This window comes from Mangifera indica, chromosome 2 (genome assembly GCF_011075055.1).
Source record: "Mangifera indica cultivar Alphonso chromosome 2, CATAS_Mindica_2.1, whole genome shotgun sequence".
Lineage (NCBI taxonomy): Eukaryota > Viridiplantae > Streptophyta > Magnoliopsida > Sapindales > Anacardiaceae > Mangifera > Mangifera indica.
Genome location: NC_058138.1, coordinates 11,922,924 through 11,942,635, shown reverse-complemented (window position 1 = coordinate 11,942,635; position 19,712 = coordinate 11,922,924). Strand labels below are relative to the sequence as shown.

The following is a 19,712-nucleotide window of genomic DNA, read 5'->3' as shown; positions in this document are numbered from 1 at the left end:
TTCTACTCATTATCTTACATTAGGAATAGAAAATTTTATCAGTTTTTGTACACAGTATATTAAAGAATAATTTTTATTAAATAAGAAATTACATTCATCTGGCAACGGTTAGATTTCTATCCTTCTCAAAACTCTAGTCATAATTTTCTTACTATGTTATTTATGTACCTTTAAATTTGCCAACCAATCATAACAAAGTTCAAACATTGCGTTTACTGTTAAATTATTGTAGGTTAATATTCACCGTGTGCAACAAGAAAACTAATAATAAAGCGATAACTTTGACTTTTTATGGTAATAAAAAATTACAAGAGCAAAGGATTTGGTAGAAAAGCAGTGTGAATGAAAATGATAAATATTGCATGGTAAATTTTAAGTTTTTAATATTTCATCTAAAGGAACCACTTTTTGGATAATGGCAATCTTTTGTGTACCAAGTGCTCGCTTTATCTTCCAACTCTAGCATCCGACCACAAAAATTATAATATAAAAAATTTAAAAGAATATAATAAACAATAGTAAGAAGAAAACAAAGTAATGAAAGAAAAGTAGATGAAGGACAAAGAGATATTTATTTAAAGTTGGAAAAGCTAAGGGGCCTGCCCCTACCTCCCTCTTCTTACTCTCTATTATTAAGCCTTTGGTGGAAGCAGACGTTTCCTCGTTTATTATCAGCTGTCCCACTTTCCATTGCAGTTTTGTCTAAGTTATTTTTTTTTTCACACATCCATCTTTTCCTTCTCTATTTAATTCTTTTATAAATGGTTTCTTATCGAACGTGCCTTCATCAAATCATCTGAAAACGAACCTCAAGTCACTGGAATTTTCTAGTCTTCTATCCATCATCGATCCCAGGTACCTAAACACAGAATGTACAGTGTGAAGAAGTTATCTCTTTGTAACCGTACTACCAAAATAAATAATAATTGTACTATTCAATTTAACCTTGCAGCTTTCTCTTTCTCTTTTATATATTATCATTTTCATTTTGAAAGAATGGCTGAAATCGATGCTGACAAGAGCAACAGTAGCAACCCACAAGTCTGAAAAGATCTCTTCCAATATGATAGATGGACAGTTTAGATAGATACAAGCCTTCAGATGTTTAGCCTCCTCTTGTGCTTTAACTATAATTAGACTCTTATGTACGGTACTCTTTCTTTCTGCCTCTCTCTGCAACTTCCTTTTATACCTTGGTTACCATTTCTCTTTTCTTTTGATTATCTATACATATTAGTATGATCGCAACTTATCATCTTTAATGGGTTTGTCGTCTTTCTTCATTTTTCTTCAGGTTAATAATGATATCAAGCGTCTAAATGGGCTGCTAATAACTGCAATTAATAATTAATGGTGAATTTATAAAAGTGAAGAGAGAGGTTTTATGCATATCTGAGTCTGACACAGATTTAGTTTTTTCAGTTTCCGTATGATTAAAGCAAAGATTTTGCCGTCGAATCTATGGCAACGTACTTTCATGGTAACTCAGAAATCCAAGCTTCTGATGGGATCCAAACCCTCTATCTTATGAACCCAAACTACGGAACCTATTCTGACACAACAATCCTATTCAACCCCGCCGGTAACTCGCTAAGCCCCTCAATCGTATCCCTCGCACCGCCGTCTAGCAACCATCATCTTCCTCTTGTCGGTGTACCACTTCCTTCGCCATCCTCCCACACCACTGAGGATATCAACAATCGTTCATCTTTTCATGGGGTTTTCTCTGGTGTCCAACCAGATTTATGGGCTTCGATCGAACAGAATTCAGCCCCTAACCACCCACAGATTGTCACTTTGGCCAATCCAGGCGATGACAGTGAGGTGGAGTTGCGGCGGCCTGTAGCTTCGTCTTGCAGGCAAGGGTTGTCACTAAGCCTTTCTTCACAGCAAGGAGTTTATAATAGGCCAACTAATGTTGAAGTTGATATGCAAGGTCGAGGACAAGTTGGTCTAACGAGGGTATCTGAGAATTCTCCTTCATCGGTTTCTGTTGTTTCGAATGCAGTTTCAATTATCCCAAGTGTTGTTTTGGGATCTAAGTACTTGAAGCCTGCACAGGCGCTTCTTGATGAGGTTGTTAATGTTGGCAATATGATATTTGACTCCACCCAAGCGAGCAAAGAGAAGATGAAATTACACAAAGAAACCACGGTTTTGACCGAAGAAGGGTCAAACGGTGACGAAAGTAAAAGTGCTAAGATTGCAGCCGAGTTAACAACAGCCCAGAGACAAGATCTTCAAATAAAGAAGGGAAAACTTGTTACCATGCTCGACGAGGTACTTATATATATATATATATTTATTTATTTGTATGTATATATATATATATAACCATATTTGATCTGTTGATCAATTCATAACATTATTAATGGTTATTTCTGTTAACTCGTATGTTTCTTTGAGGAAAATGAATATAAAAAAGGAATTGGGTTTCTCACAAATGATTTGGGTTTTATTTTATTTTTATTTTTTTCGCTGATGATTACTATTACAATATGAATCAATTAAGCTATTAATTACAATCTACTTCTACCTGAAATATATCTAGAAACTATTAAGCAAAGCTAGCTAAGAATTATCTGCATATAGGGCCCATGGAGTCGGTTCACTTATTAGCAACTTCCTGATTACTTTGAATCGTCAGAATGACACTGAAAAATTATTTTACATGCGAAAAATTATGAAAGTGTATATAATGCATTCTAAATGAAAAGTGACGGTCGTTTAAGTTGCTTGTTAGTGATGTTAATCAAATTTTGCATCCTTGAAGGTTGAGCAAAGATATAGGCAGTACCACCTTCAAATGCAATTAGTGGTGTCCTCATTCGAGCAGATGGCAGGTTTTGGTTCAGCAAAATCCTACACGTCTCTGGCTTTGCGGACAATCTCAAAGCAATTCCGGTGTCTTAAGGATGCAATTTCTGGACAAATCAAAGCCATAAGCAAGAAACTGGGTGAAGAAGATTTCTTAGGAGGAAAATTTGCAACATCCAGACTCAAATATGTTGATCATCAGATTCGGCAACAACGAGCTCTACAACAGTTGGGAATGATGCAGCATAATGCTTGGAGACCTCAGAGAGGATTGCCTGAGCGAGCCGTTTCAGTTCTTCGTGCTTGGCTCTTCGAACACTTCCTTCACCCGTAAGTTTTATTCCTTTAATTCTACTCTATATTTACTTTCTTTGATATGTATATGTATATTATAATTTACAATATTTCTTTTTCTGTGTTAAAGGTACCCTAAAGATTCAGATAAACTAGTTCTCGCCAAACAAACAGGGCTTACCAGGAGCCAGGTGCGTGCATGCAGTATTATACTTAATGTTTTCTAGTTTAAGCTCACTTTTTCGTTTTTCTCACTCTGTGAAACATCTAGGAATATATGAAATACGAAATATTGCAGGTGTCTAATTGGTTTATCAATGCTCGAGTTCGTCTCTGGAAGCCAATGGTGGAAGAAATGTACTTGGAAGAAATGAAGGAACAACAACAAAATAGTTTTGAGGAGAATGAGAGCAGACCCAATGAGCAGAAGGAGACATTTAAACTGGAGCAAGAAAAATCATTCCATGGGAAAGCAGGAAAATCAACCTATCAAAATGCTTCTCCTACTAAACTTTCAAACTCAACAATATCGACGTCCCCAATGGGGGGAACTCTTCACCCAAAAACTGGATTCAATCTCATTGGATCTTCTGACCTTGATGGGATTGATAAAAGAACTGCAAAGAAACCAAGTAGTGCTCATGACATGCATAGCTCAATCGAGATGGAAATGAAACAAGGTGACACAAGCAGGGAGATTAGTGGGAATAATAAGTTTGGTGGTGAAAGGCTGAACAAAGATGGGTACTCGTTAATAACAAACACAACTGATCATGGTGGTGCTTTTGGAACTTACACAATGGGAGAGATGGAAAGGTTTAATCCAGATCGTCAACTGGCTTCAATATTTCATGGAAATGGTTTTTCACTAACGCTGGGTCTTCCACATGGTGAAAACCAACAAAATCTACTCTCCAGCCAGAATATTCAGTTGGGAAGAGGGCTTGAATTAGGAAGAAGCGAGTCTGATAATTTCTGTGGCATTAACTCCCCACAATCTTCTCATTCTAATGCTGGTTTTGAAAACATTGATATTCAAAGCAGAAAGAGGTTTGCCGTCCAATTGTTGCCAGATTTTTTTACCTAAATGTATCCATGCAAGCGCGTCAGCTTTCAACAATATAATGTAGCAAATCTCTCCTTTATGTCGTTTAATTCAGCAGGGTAATTATGTTTAAGTTAAATGACGACTCAAGCTTAGGCCAAGAAACTAAAGATTTGGAAGATTAGCCAGGCTAGTAGGAATAAATATAGAAGGATGCTTTGATTGTGAAGAAAGACAAACAGTAGTTTAGGTTTATACTTACTGAAGTATTTACGTATATATATTTTAGAACAAAGTTTCATTGTAAATTTGAGTATTGTATATTTTAGTGGTATATTGTGAAATAGATTGCTTGAAGCATTCTAGGAATATAAAAATTTCGCATTTGCAAATATTATTTAATAGAAGTAACGTACGGTTGATTTTATAATTTGAACTGGCTATTTATATTGAACTGATTGTTTGTGTGCATTTATATGCTTAACGGGATAGGATAGCTGAGTGAGAAAGATTTCTTTGACATGAAATTGTTGAATCAAAAGTAATTTAATTTACCTCGAATTTAGAATGAAATAACGATGCAAGAAAAATGATAGAAGAAAATCTTGGAGAAAATCTCATCGAAAGGTGCCTACCATTTGCAAAACCACATTGTTATAGATAGATTGCTGCTAAAAAATCCGACTTAATTTTTAATCAGGTCTGTACTCAATTTAAATTGAGATGGCATGTAAATGAAATATATAAATATAGGTAAGGGATAGAGAGATCACGACAAAACAAAGGGTTCTTTGACATTTTCTTTTTCAGATCCTATGTTCATTAATGTTTTTGTCAAGCTGTTTTTCCACTTATTAAATGTAAATTTTATTACAAATTTGATGGCAATATATCAAAACAATAGAAATAACATAGGAAAGAGATGGGTAAAGAAAGAATATAAATATATATATATATATAAATTCTTGTTATGTTTTTCATGTCACAAAATACCCCTGTTTATAGGGCTACAAAAATCTTCAAGATACCAAAGTTTAAAGGTAAAATAAGTTTATAACAAGGTATGTTTAGTTTGAGTAATACTATGTGTATCCACTTTGGGTACATAATTGTGTATAAACTTATATTTGTATCACATGATTATATGTTATTTAATCATTAATTCAAAATCACTTTATTATATGATGACATATACAAATATGTACACATTTGTATACCCAAAGTAAATACACATAATTTTATTTATATTTTATTTTCAAAATTAAAAGATTATTTTGAAAATAGATTCCCTTGAAGAATACTGGGTATAAATAATTACTATGTTTAATCAAATTTGATAGATATAAACAATTATTGTGTTTGATTAGAAGTAATAAAAGTATACTTATATATTATTTTTCTCAAATGCCCTTGGATATAATTATTTCAAAATATTTTTTATGTTACTTGTTATGTTAATTAAAAATGAGGTTATTTTTATCTTAAAAAATAATAAATAAGAATAACTATAATAAAATCAAGATTATGTTGACAATCTTTTAATACCTAAAGTGGAGGTGATAATCAGATTATTTCTTATATAATATATTATATCACCATTGATAATACAAAATTATTGAAATATTTTATTATCACACAACCAAAGAAAGTAGTGTCAATAATAAAAAAAGATATTGTTAATGCAGATCACTGAGTGAATATTACCTTGAAAATCTTGAATAGAACAACTCATTGTCAGGAAAAACACTAAAAATCTATACTCATCAGCCATTTCAATATGTGTCACAAAAAGACTGTTTCTGTTTGACACTTTCCATTCCTTAGGCATTAGATGTCAATGGTTGATTAGAGAAAGAAGGTAGTTAGTGAAATACACAACCAAGAGCACTCCTAACCTTTAGTGGTACATTAAAATGAATTGGATTAGCATACTCAAAACTACCCATACTTTTAATACCATAAATAACATTAACATTCTTCTTGAACACAAGTTCCTCAAAAGAAATATTTTTATGACCACGATCAACAAACACCCTAATTCAAGACCTTATCTTTATTTTCATGTACCCAATTTTTTGTAGTTTTCAAAACTTCAACATCATGAATATTCACCATTTCATCGTCATCAACTTTTTGTTTGGTATTTAACTCAACATGCCCAACCCATAGTAAACCGTCATCATTTTCTATATAATTATGAGGTTGCTTAGCCCCTTGTAAACCACATCATCTACTTCATCATTATGTGACTATTGAACATCAATGTTAGTAGTTTTAGGAAATGCGTTTCTCAATTTAGGGGTACTTATCACATAAACTATAATGTATTCTGTCAAATGTATTCTGTCAAGTGCAAAGAATGATCAATAAAAAAATCAATATCTTAATCATTCAAGATCTTAATAAGCCTCTTATTATTAACCTTTTTTGGTTTCATATTTATTTAAATATTGTTTTGCTTATGATCAATATAAAAATGTTTGTTCATTAATCAAACTAATCCATTGAACATCATATTTTAAAGGGATTTTTACCCTTTTTCTTTTTACCTTCAACATATTCCATTCCATTACTATCTCTCTATATTCATTTCCTTTCATATCATACTAAAACAATAACAAAACTTAACATTTAGATTAATCTTACAATAATAATATATAATTTCGTAACTAAACTAATCAAAAATTTTTTTACTAAAATTATAAATATAATCTTAAAAATTATGGCACAAATATTAGAAAATATTATCTTACCCCTTTGCATGGTAAAATAGTTATTTAGCCTTGGTACAATATCAAAATAACCCCTAACCGAACTAAAACAATAACAAAGCTTGTTATAGGGTTTAGAGGCTTAGGTATTAGGGTTTATATGGTTTAGGGTATCAATTAACCCTTGTATGGTAAACTATCAAATTACACCCTACATGATAAAATATTAATTTAGTTTGTAACGGTCTTTCTTACATATATTTTGTAACTAAAGCAACCATAAAATTCATAACTAAGTATACAAATTTAATGTTAAGAAAATTTAGCATGATGAATATTAGATAATATCAATTTACCCCGTAAAATCTAATATCATCTATGATAAAATATTAGTTTACACTTGCATAGTAAATATCAATTTACATTATATTAATCTTTTCTATGTATATTTTGTTACTAAAGTAACAAAAAATTTTATAACTAAATATAAAACTCTAACCTTAAAAAAAGTTGGCACGAATGTTGAAAAATAGCATTTTACTCATAACATAGAAAAGTATTAGTTTACCCTTACATGGTAAATATATATAAATATTAAAAAAAGAAAACCTTGTATGTGTGAAATAACATATAACTCCAAGCGTTTTTTGTCCAAAACAAATCAATTCAACCCATTCCATCATTCTCGAATTTGAACTACACTTCAAACTTATTAAATAAATTCAATGCACCAAAAAATGCATAATCATCACGTAAATAAAATTTTAAATTAATGTTCGTATAAATACTTAGATCCATATAGTTATTTCTATATCCTTTACATCCCAATTACATAATATGCAATAATATTCTTTTCCAAAAATGTTATAGGGGCATTTCCCCAAGTAACATCAGCATCTGATTTAAGGTATCCTTTCTCTATTGTAAACATCTATGCCATGTTTGGTGTGCAGAATTGGCCTTGATAAAGTATGGTAAGATTTGATTATAGATAGTATTCTCTCATATTTGGTAAAATGTGATTAAATTAGCTAATAGCTTTGAAAAAACAAATGATTTGAGTAAATTAGCTAATGATTTCATCAATTTAAATTGATGGGTAAAATTTCTATATACTTGAATGGGAAAAAAGTAAAATAGAACAGAAACACAAACAAATTTGCTCAAAAGGACAACACTTGGAACTTAGCGGTAAGTACATTTGTGGGTTCGATTAGGAATTTTTGGCTTATAGGATTTAGAATGCATGGTTTAATTGTTCCTATCTCATGTTTGGCATGGTTAATATACATTGAGCAAATTATGTGTTCCCACCTTTCAATATTCTCTAGTATTGTCTTTTTTTTTCCATTTATTGATCGGTTATTTATTTTCTCGATAGTTTTTGCTTATTTTCTTAATTGACAAAAGGGTGAAACAAATTACTTGTATTTTTCTTGCATCATTGATAGATACCTGGAGATAGGATGAATCTGTTCTGTTAGTGTTAGAGCCAAAGTATTTGTGAGAAGGAAGGATAAAAGAAGGACACATGGCAGTGAATTAAGAAAGATACAGGTCAGCCAACAATTGAAGACAATTGGCAGCAGAGTTTTCAACCAGCATGGAAAAGGAAAAGACAAACTGGAGTGGGGAAATGTCAACTATCACAAGAAAGGAAAATCTCCCGACCACCTTAGCAGGTTCAGAGAGACTGTAGCAGAAGAACAGAAGCGTCAGGCGACAAATGCAAAGGTAGCCGACAACCAAGCAGAGGAGAGAAAGGGAGAGAGATATAAACCTAGAGAGGAAACGTTCCTGGACTAAGGAGAATCAAGCAGGAAAAGAAGGGAGGGCCAGCCCTTGAGTGCTGGATTAGTGGGGGCTGAGAGCCTAGTTATTTTGTATTTTTGCATTTTGTTGATCTGTATTTTGATTCTCATGGATTATCCACAGTATTGGGTAACAGTTATTCAGTGTTTATTTTGGTAGGAACAATATGTAGCCAAACTCAATATTTATATCTATTAAAGTTTAATACAATCTACAAATTACAATTGTTCCAAATCACTTCTGCTTGTTTACAAATTGTGTTGTTTGTGAGAGTGAGGCTGGAGACTTGGCTTGGGCAGTCGATTGCTGCTTGGTCACTTGATTAGGCTGAGACATAGGTGAAGCACTGCAGTAGCATAACAGCTCCGACGAACTCAGGCCTGCATCAGTTAGAGACCTAGAATTTCGCTACAGAGCACCTTCCTTCTGTTGCTCGAAGGCTCACTTATAAGGGAAGCTTGCTGGAATGGCTTAGTCTGGACTATAGGTGCTGGAGTAAATTCTGTTGCTCTTCTCTCTCCCTTACTATTTTTCCTTCAATCTTCTTCTGATTTCTTTAATGTCCTTCCCACCATGCCTCCTCCTTTTTATTGTCCATAACAACAAGATTTCTTGCTGCCTTGCCACATCTCTCCTTTGCCTCTGGTGGTCCAGACAATTGTGAACTTAACATTTGTTCCAATTCCAAGTTGCCATGTGTGTTTAATTGCTCCAATTTGTTGTTAATTTGGCTGTTGCTAGGTGTCTCTCTTCCTTGTGCTTTCTTCTTGCCAGCAATATATATCCAGAACCTAACATTGCCCCTCCCTTCGAGAGGCACTTTATCCTAAAGGTGAAAAAGAGAAAAGCATGCCCTCTCGTAATACTAGATCATGGCTCTGTGCTCTAGTTTCCCATTTCATCACACAAATTGCTTTCAATTCTGCAAAAGCAAAATCAGAATTATCCACCTAAGATTGGATTGAAAGAACACTTGTTATTGAAACAACTCTCCACTTTTCAACAACTAAATCATCATGATTACACACCATCAAAACAACATCTATTTCATTGGAAAAGATGATACAAAGTGTCTTCTTTTTAGTTGCCTTAAACATTTACCCTAAAACTGACTCAATAGCAGCCTATCACTATCTGAAACGATTGAATGGGGGTAACCTTCCTTACTTTCTCGAGCAAAAGCAGCAATAGTCAAATCATGCATATCAGGTTCTTTATTAGCCTATCGCAATTTCACTAACATGGTTTAGTTCTCCATTGTTAATGAAGTTATCTGCAGATGAAGGCACACTCTTCCTATGGCCAGTTGCATTGACAGATTTTTTATTACTTTTGTTTGTATACCAATGTCCTTCACAGCAACCAACTTGGTTTCCTCAACTGTTCGAATTTATCCATCAAAAAGGTTAATTACTCAGTTAAATCAACATTAGCTTCAAGTAATATGATTAATTGGCCTTTATACTATCAACCTGGTTGTCGGCTTTTAAAACTTTCAACCTGTGATCCTCAATTAAGTTATTGGTTGTAGAATACAACATAATTTGCTTTTCTTGGCCAGCATCAGCAGATGTAACAGCATGCTGTAGCTGAATATCATTTTCCCTCAACTGCCTCTCAAAAGAATCCACCTCGTGTTGCCTTTCTTTTAGTTGCTTCTCAAGTGAATCCAACTTCTAACTCAAAGTGAAGTCCCCAAGATTAGCTGAATTAAACCATTCGTGTTGAACTGAACAAGTTGGAGTCGGCCAAGTAATTATTTAGAAGTTCTCTTCAAGATCTCAGCTGCATTCTCTGCTCAAACAACCTTTCAGAAGCATTTGTAGCTTCTTCTTCGATGTTAATTGCTTCTCGCTTAAAAGAGATTAGACTCAAATTCAACTCCTCATTAATTTGTCTTGACACAACTAACATCTTTTCAAGATCCATTTCTCTAGCCAAAAATTTTTCTAGCATCCTAAAAAAATGTCTTCATTGTTTAGTAGTTTGCATTTTTATTTTCACTTTTAAATTTAGTGGTTGACGACCTTCTAAAAATTCTATACCATGGTAACCATTCCTTTGAAATTCTGACACCCTTGACCCCTCCTTTCCTCGCCCAAAGTCATAGCTAAGCTGGCTGGTGATATGGGTAGCCTGAGCTCCTCCTCTAACTTCTTCGAAATTAAATTGTGTGTTGCCCTTCGGTAAACCAAGGCCATCACCCCTCTACTGTTAACAGAACCGATGCACCCCATATTCTTGGGAGCACACAAACTGACCATTGAGCTAACATTAATTGATAATTCCGTCTGTATTTCTTCAGTTGTGATTTCTTCATAAGCCTTACCATTTAGTTCCTCCTCTTCACTTTTTGATATTTTTCGAACGTTCCAATTTCTCCTAGGAAAAGTGATTGACGCTTCAGAGGCACTGGGACTTCAATTCGAATGAATATGACAAAAGTTACGATGATTATAGATTTATAGGTGAAATATAGGAGGGTGACTGTTTTGAGTATGGGTCGGGTATGGATTGGAGACGTTGGGTTTGAGGTGGTTTGAGCTTGTTGGGTTGTAAGTGTTGAGGGCTAGGCTGGGTTGGGCTGTGGGAATGTTGAGGTTGGTCGGGAATGTGATTATAGCGGCTTGGTGAGGGTTTAGGCCTGGGTTTTGGTAAATGTAGGTTGGGTTTGCTTGTGTAATTGGGTTAGGATTTCTTTTGGTTAAGTAGGTTGCCAGAGTGGGTTTGGGTTAAGGTGTAAACGGTATTGGGTTTGGTGTGAGCCAATTGAGTATTGAAGTTTGGATTTAGTGGTGTTATGGTTATTTGGTTGGGATAGGTTGTGTTTGGGTTATTAATTTTATGTTAGGGCTTGGTGGGGCATTGGGCTTTGGGTTTAATAAAAGTGGACTTGTGCTTAATGAATTGGGTTTTGGTTGGGTTCAAGATTGGTTAAATCGGATAATGGACCGGGTAGGATTAAGTCTTTCTTTTCTTCTTCGATGCTTTCTTCTCCAAAATTCGTCGACTTCATCTCAGGAGCGCTGCAACCAGGTGAGAGAGTGAATTCTGGGGGTTGTGTCTGGCCAGAATCGTCAAGTTTTTCACCGGAACCTGCCAATTCTTCTCCCGGTCGCTCGAATCTACTATTTTCTTGCCGAAATTTTCAATCTCAGTTTCTTTCCTCTCTTTTTCTCTGTCGAATACGATTAGGATGCCTTCATAATCTGTACTGTCTTCTTTCACCATGAGAATGACCCATGACTTGTGTTTACAGTCATGGTACGAGTCCTCTTTGCCTTCACAGTAAGGACAAATTTCGTTCGCCCTTAGTTCTTGGATTTCCCACTGTGTAAGTCATTGGACGATCCACCATCGTCCACGTTCTTTGATGATGTCCACTTTTTCCATCCTCAGAATCGGCGCTCTGATACCACGTTGATATGTTCCTAGAGATGAGATGAACCTGCTCTGCTAAATACCCAGAATTTTGTTACAGAGCGCCTTCCTTCTGCTACTCAAAGGCTCATTTACTGGGGAAGCTTGCCAGAATGGCTTGGTCTGGACTGCAAGTGCTGGAGTAAATTTTGTTGCTCTTCTCGCAGTAATCAACTAATGGTGTAGTCTGGGATGTATAAAGCAAGGGTGTTTTGCGTTGATGATGAAAATAAAAGATAGGATTAGAAATCAATGTAACAGGAAATTTGTGTAACATTCCTATTGCTGGAAATGAAAGTATCTTTACATGAAAATGTCTCTCATTTCTCTGATTACCCGCAAACTCTGGAAATCAATAAAACAACCAGAAACTATACTAAAATAAACTCAAGAAATCATCCCAGAAAAATTTGGCAGTCATAGCCTTCAGCTTTCGAGAGGCTGGAACTCTCTCTCGCTATTTTTCCTTTAATTTTTTTTCTGAATTCTCTGATGTCCTTCCCACCCACGCCTCCTTTTTATTGTCCATAACAACCAGATTTCTTGCTACCTTGCCACGTCTCTCCTCTGCCTCTGGTGGTCCGAACAACTGTAAGCTTGACATTTATTCCAATCCAAGCTGCTAATTGCTCCAATTTGTTGTTAATTTGGCTCCTGCCAGGTGTCCCTCTTCTTTGTGCCTTCTTCTTGCGGGCAACATGCATCTGCGACCTAACAATCGTTTATTAACCAAACATATATTCTACAATACAACCTTATTTTACTTAGGATTATACTATATATAATACAAATATATTCAATATTATAACCAATCTAATCCTGCGAACCAAACAAGATTTATAGGCATAACAAATCCCATGTACGTGGGATTGTATGGTGCCAAACAAGAGGATATACATTAGAGTTCTATGCAATATTCAATTTCATGAATAATTCCTTCAACTAATCATCAAGACTGGAATATGTGTTGCTGTACTGTTATGTGGAGCTTGGATTTTACTTATTATTATATATTCTGAAGATTGTTTATTGTGATTTCAGCTTAATATGGTATGCGCCATGTTCTTGTTCTGGCTGACTTCTTGCCCAGTACTTGGACTACAGATCTAGAAAAGCTTTAGGAGAAATTCAGAGATCGTGGATTTGTTATTCGCTGTGTCAATGATACGGTTGCCCATGCAGTATTTTGTAAACCATCAGTTGGTAACTATATTTTAACTAGCTTGTTCAGTCTCTCGATGCTAAATTATGGTTTAACTATCTTTTTAAAGTTTGCACAAGGCAACACATGAAAAACCTCAAGTACTAATTATAGAATTACTAACTGGCAACAAAATCCTACAGTCAATACTTCCCCTACTCCCTCAAATTTGGAGGGGCTGGGATTCAGTTTGTTTGTGAAAAGTCTTGAGCATTGTGGCAGCCACAGTTATCATTGAAAGGCAAGCAGTTAATCTATGATGTACCACTACATCATGAAACTAATGCTTAAATTTTGGCAATTCCCTTTCATTATTGAGCTGCATATTGTTAGTGCTTAAACGGACCAATGCCTGTGTTAGAGCTTAATTATCAATGCCTTTATCTGTTAGTGTAAGCATTGAGTCTGTCGTATACTTATACCACTGTATGAGCTTGAAATCTTATATCGAGTGTTAGTTGACATACGGGTATACTCAAAATGATGCTAATATGGGCCAAAGTGTGACCAGATAAATGTTTGATATGTTAGGTTGAGCCTATCTCCATAAGCAATTCAAGCTTTAAGGAATGAGCAATCCAACAAAATTTCCTAGCGTTTAAGCGTTTGCCCCAAGTTTGCTTTTAGGGTGCTAGTGGATGATTCGTACCCATTCATTTTTCCGAAAAGTCCTCTAATGCTGCGACTCTTCACTGGAATTTTTGTTTTTACACCAAACTGCCTCCCAGTGAAATACTCCCACAATCACTCCCGGACTACCGACTCAGGAAAACTTTAAATCGGTTGAGACAGAAATGGACGGGCCAACTTTAGCCCCAACAACACTCCAAAACACAGAGATTATAGTAACAAAAAATAAGAGCAATGGAACAATAAAATGGAATAAAGAATAGACAACCAAGTTGATGTAACATCATTCATCAATTTCATTGCTCAGCAACACTCCTCGGTTCATTACTGTAACATGAATACAAGAGTTGAATTGAAAATAACAAAAACTAGAAATACTCAATCTGGCTTTTGAAAACAGAAAAACAATTAACGGTTTCCAGATTTTTTCTTCCCTTTATCTTCCCTCATTTCTCCTCTCTATCTCTTTTGCCTAACCGACTCTTTCTCCATTTTAAGCCATGTGTATTTTCTCATTATTGAAGAATTCTCTAATTCCAACTGTGGTCCCCTAGTGTGATGATGTCCTACTCCTTCTCTCACGCCACTTATGGTAAACCTTCCAGACTGATGTTGGTGTTCTAACAGTGGACCTTTTAACATGGTTTTTGTTAATTAGTTGATTTTACTTTAATGGTCTTTTTCTTTATATCTACATATTTGACTAATTGGAATAGGTTTTTTAACTTCAATACTGAAGTTGTTTAATTGTTGCTTTAACTTGCAAATACAGGTTAACTATTTAGTTAGTGGAACATTTGTTGCATAAGCAAGTTGAGTTACCTCTAGCTCTCAGAATATGATATTGACTTGATGCCGATTATCTTTTGATTGTCAAACTTTGGTGCCTTGGCCTCACAAGCGCAAAGTGTATTCTATTTAGATGTTGTTTGTATGTGAAATATGCATTGCATGCTAGAGGATGAGACCTCTATTGATACAAGCTATGCTTTACATGCCTAAGAGTAAGATTCTAGTCGAATGATAACATTTTTTTTATTGTTATGAGTGTTGGTGTTATAATTGGCTCCGACATGTGAGAAAAAGTTGGTTACCAAACATGTAAGTCAAACCTCCATGGCCACTTGAATGTCTATTAGACCTTTCTAAAGAAAGTGATCGAATGTAGACCCTGTATGTTATCCATTGATTGTAGTTTTGAACTTTGGGCTTGATAACTTAAGTGACCTCACTTCCTATAGTCTAATGTTGAGCCAATTTGGAATGACGAGAATCTAATCCTTCGGGTTGCAAGCCTAGTTATGAGATTTGGGTATCTAAGTGAACATGGTCATCCTAGAATAGGCAAACTCTTTATGCCATAGATGGTATCCATGAGCCACCACTTTGATCCCTGGGGTTGACAATCCTGATTATTTAGTTGGTCATTAATAGTGTCAACACAAGGCATTGAGCATATAGTGTCAAGAACACAAGAGAGTTACACCTGTTTACTTGTTTTATGTGATGATAATTAATTGTGAGTCCCATATCTTATTGAGGATGAGACCTAATAACTGATCACATACATTGGTAGAAATAGTTGCTAGTCATTTTGAAAAGTAGGGTTCTTTTGACATGATTAGAAGCACCAAACTCCCTTATTTCATCATTGGGAATGTGCTTTTGGCATTTTGGTGGTGTGTTGTGAATTGCATGCCAAGACTTAATATTGTCAATTAATAGCTCATGGCACAAGTATTTTCTCAATTGACATCAGATTGTGAGTAAGCTCATGCTAAGAAATGATGTGAGAGGGAAGAGAGAGATACAATCTTGACAGTGCTTGCTAGTTGCACTTGGTTGGTTAAACTTTAGGCCTTGAAAAACACTTGTGTCATGAGATTTTGACCTTTTCAAGGTGTATGCCTTTGTAGGGTACATCCACATGTGTGCAGGAACATAACCATCTAAGATCCACCTTAGTATCGTTCTATAGAGAATTTTGGAAAAATATGATCTACGTAAGGTCAAAAGGTTAAGGAAATTTGTTTGCCTTTTAGAAGACATTTAGGAGAGTAGTATGCCAAAGATTAATGACATGTGGTATGTTCAACAAGAGGCTCTCCTTTTAACAATAAATTATTGATGAGATTTCTCATCATCAATTAATGTATACAATATAAGTCTAACACAAGATTTATAATAAAAAGCGGCGTTGAAGATATGTTAATGAATCTTGATATCCATTATGCTAATATAAGATAAATATAAATATAGAATTGAATGTGAAGTCGTTTTTCAATACGGTTTAACCTGCTGTTCAAGAGCCTACATATACAATTATGATATTGGTGACTTTAGAAGAATACTTAAGTAGAATATATATAAAAAGAATTCAACAAAATATCTTGAGAAATACTTGATCAAGTACAAGAGTCTTGAAGAGAATAGCTAGATTTTGTGCGAGTCTTCTCACCTAAATTAAGATGATGGTTATCAAATTCTAAGCATCAAGTTTTCACTTCATTATGCTTACTATTGTTTCACACTCTCTCTCAATATTCTTCTTTAGCTAGATTTTGTGAGAACCATTTCACCTAAGTTAGAATGATTACATTAGAGATAAGATAATGATAAGAAATTGATAGGATAGAAAGTTATATTTTTCCATTTTGGCCAAATGACATAGAAGAAAAGCCAACTAACGAATGGAGTTCGTTGGACAAGGGATGCATGTATGCTAATCAAGATATAGACTATCACTTTAACAGATGATCACTTCTCAAATAAATGCTTTGTGAGTAACAGTGTTGATTTTACCCTTCTAACATTTTCTGATTTTATTTATCTCATTATCTAAATTTATCACTTATTTCTAAGACTCTTTTAGAAGGCTGGTCTTCTATCATTCAAGGCATCATAAAATCTTCGTTCACCGATCCTTAAGACAAAATCAACATTCAAACATCATTCATTATCCACCATTTCGAATGGAAAGAGAAATCAATGAATTTTACTTAAGACCTAGCTATTCATCCTTTCTCGATCAAACCTAACTATTCAAACACTACCATGCACCCATCATTCCCAAGCACCACATCTTTGAAACGAGCCTCCAAACATCATACAATTAGTAGCTTGAAGATCTTTTCCAAGCCTGAATATATATTTTAGGCCAAAAGACTTATTCCCGCCCAAGGTTTGGTGCATAGCCAAACTCTTACCCACTAAATTTTAAAAACTCAAATACCCACCCATTAACTATTAAAGTCAACTAATCTCATTAAATTTAAGGGTATAATTATTATTTAACTACTAATATTAAAAAAATAAAAATTTATCTGATTTAGCCTATTTAACTTTAAAAACTAACAATTTTTCTTTCATCCTAAGTTTTAAAAAATCACATTTCCCCCCTTGCTACTCAAAAGAGGAACATAGTTTGCGGTGACTTCTTTGACTGCTTCGACCGCCTTCATCAAAGATGAAGGGAGAATTGATAGAGAAACATAAGTCAAAGAAAAACGAAATCAACAGAGAAACATTGAATTGATTGAGATGAAGGGCCGAATTGTTTTCATTTTTCGTCGATTATAAGAGGTGAAACGTCCAATGATGAATCGATGAAGACAGGCAAAATGTCATTTATTGATTCATCAATTCGAAAGAAGATAGCCCATCCTTCGTTGATTGGTCAATTTAGTTGATTTGTCGATTTCATCTAGGTTGGTATTTCATCTAGGTGGGTATTTCGGCTTCATCTCTTTCAAAAAATAGACTACAGAAAGGAATATCCTTTATCTTTAGCGCCAACAGTGAGACTATTGAGAGAGAGAGCAACGACAGTTGGGGATGGAAATATAACTTAGAGAGAAAATATAACTTTTCAAACTTCAAATAGAGAAAATTATTAGTTTTTTAAACTGAAAGATGAAAATGTAATAAAATTTTAGTTTTTTTAATATTTTTTTGTTAAGTGACATTTTTACCTTTATAACTAACAACAAATTTTAACAGAAATTAGATAACGAGTGAATATTTGAGTTTTCAAAACTTAATAAATAAGAGTTTGAATATACACTCTACCATGGGTGAGGACAAGTCTTTTGGCCTATATTTTAATGCTCAATTTGCAGTACAAAAATAAGGTCCCAGGTAGATTTCCTATAATATTGGACCCTTCTTAATTTGTGATTCATTTCCGTATAATTTCACAATTATTAGTTTGCATGCGGTAAATACAAAAAAGCCACCAACACTGGTTATTTATCAGCGGTGAAAAATAAAAAAGAAAACGTTATTAGACGCGAAATGTTCATCACTTTAGGACACTTAGCTCAAACACATAATGCTATCATGTATGTCATCAAGCCTTTCTTGTGGACAATTCATGTCGCCAATAACTAATTAATGTGTACTAACGAACAGCATAAAGGGCAAAATAGCCTTCTTTCTTTGTAAAATTGTCCATAGATCCAAGCTAGAAAAGAGCGAGAGTGATAGATCAATATATTAAGCCCCTTTAATGTTTTTGTAATAATTTAGTCCCTCTAATGTCATATTCCTTGCAATTATAACACAAATAACTGGAAACTTACGGAATTTGGATACGTTCTTGCATTCAGCCAAATATGGTATTATTATTTTTAAGTGATTAACGTAACAGATAATAAAAACGGTTACTGAAATAAGAGAAGACTGGGCTTGCCGTATTTGAAGACGCCCCAGTATTTGAAGACGCCAAACTTACTTGATAAGGTATAAAATCAAATATTTTGGCAAATTCATGCATGTATACTTTGGCAAACAGTTGGTCAACGCAACACTGAAAATTAAAAAAAAAACAGTTTGACTCCAATGCTTTCATTCTTTGTCTTAACCCACTGCAAACCCTATGTATTTGATCAACCGCCTTCAAACTTATACGGTTTCTCCCATATGAATTCACAACATTTTATAAGAGGGTTTTCTATTCATTTGTCAATTTCATCTCAAATATTTCTTTCAGTAAAAGTATGTTATTGAACATCAAATATATATGAAAGATGATTTATAACATAATACATTAACTTAAAAAATCATGCAATTTACTGCTTCAATAGTATTTTTAAATTAATAATATAATCAAGTCCTTAAAAATAATTAAAAGTGTCTTTGCAAAATTATATATTGACTTTTTATTTTATATAATTTATTAATCCGTTTAAAAATTCAAACCAAATACTGCTATATAAATTATTTTCATATGTAACAAATGACCCACCATATTCATTTGAGTGATGTATTAGAAAAAATAATGTTATACGTATATATTTTAAATAAATAAGTACATACTTACCTATGTTATTATGTGATTAAATATTATTTTATTTTTAATTTAAAATCAATTAATTATATGATAATATATATTAAAAATATATATATTTATATACTCAAAATAGATATTTATAATCGGATTATATTAGTAAAGCTGTATAATATTATGTGATTATAATTTCTTTTTTTTAATTTTACACAGCAAAATCCGGGGGAGAAGCCAGAATTTTTAGATACGTTTCAAACTTCTCTTGTGGGGCCTATCATAGGTTGACCACTTAAGTCGTGCCAAATTACGGTCAAAGGTAATAGTAAGAAAATCATATAAATGAAATGTGATTGCTTTGTTCTTTTTTGACTCTGTAAAGAGAAAGTTTGACCGGTAAAAGAATAACAACGCCAAAACAAATCGAGAAACAAATTGAAATCGTGTGGAATTTTCTTCTGGTTGTAGATGCATGTAGATGCATATTATTTTGCCTTC

At 34.0% G+C, this 19,712-nt stretch overlaps 1 protein-coding gene across 5 annotated transcripts; it reads left to right on the top strand.

The window, feature by feature from the left end:
• The first annotated feature begins 679 nt into the window (after nt 1–679).
• Nucleotides 680–4,586, top strand: LOC123208987 (BEL1-like homeodomain protein 1). Of its 5 annotated transcripts, XM_044626680.1 has the most exons (6): nt 681–855; nt 953–1,145; nt 1,295–2,280; nt 2,774–3,147; nt 3,242–3,302; nt 3,410–4,586. In XM_044626680.1, exons 3-6 carry the CDS (start codon nt 1,462–1,464, stop codon nt 4,196–4,198), a joined length of 2,043 nt encoding a protein of 680 aa, XP_044482615.1. In that variant the 5' UTR covers nt 681–855; nt 953–1,145; nt 1,295–1,461; the 3' UTR covers nt 4,199–4,586. The 5 variants fall into 5 exon arrangements, with proteins under 5 accessions (XP_044482617.1, XP_044482615.1, XP_044482616.1 ...); XM_044626682.1 differs by having other exon boundaries at nt 680–1,150; nt 1,423–2,280; XM_044626681.1 differs by having other exon boundaries at nt 681–1,145; nt 1,423–2,280.
• Nucleotides 4,587–19,712: the final 15,126 nt, after the last annotated feature.

Bases quoted from the DNA above. Each gene is read 5' to 3' on its own strand.
- LOC123208987 (XM_044626682.1), top strand. From the start codon at position 1,462: ATGGCAACGTACTTTCATGGTAACTCAGAAATCCAAGCTTCTGATGGG. The intron at 3,148-3,241 runs GTAAGTTTTATT...TCTGTGTTAAAG, and splicing joins TTCGAACACTTCCTTCACCC to GTACCCTAAAGATTCAGATA. The intron at 3,303-3,409 runs GTGCGTGCATGC...GAAATATTGCAG, and splicing joins CAGGGCTTACCAGGAGCCAG to GTGTCTAATTGGTTTATCAA.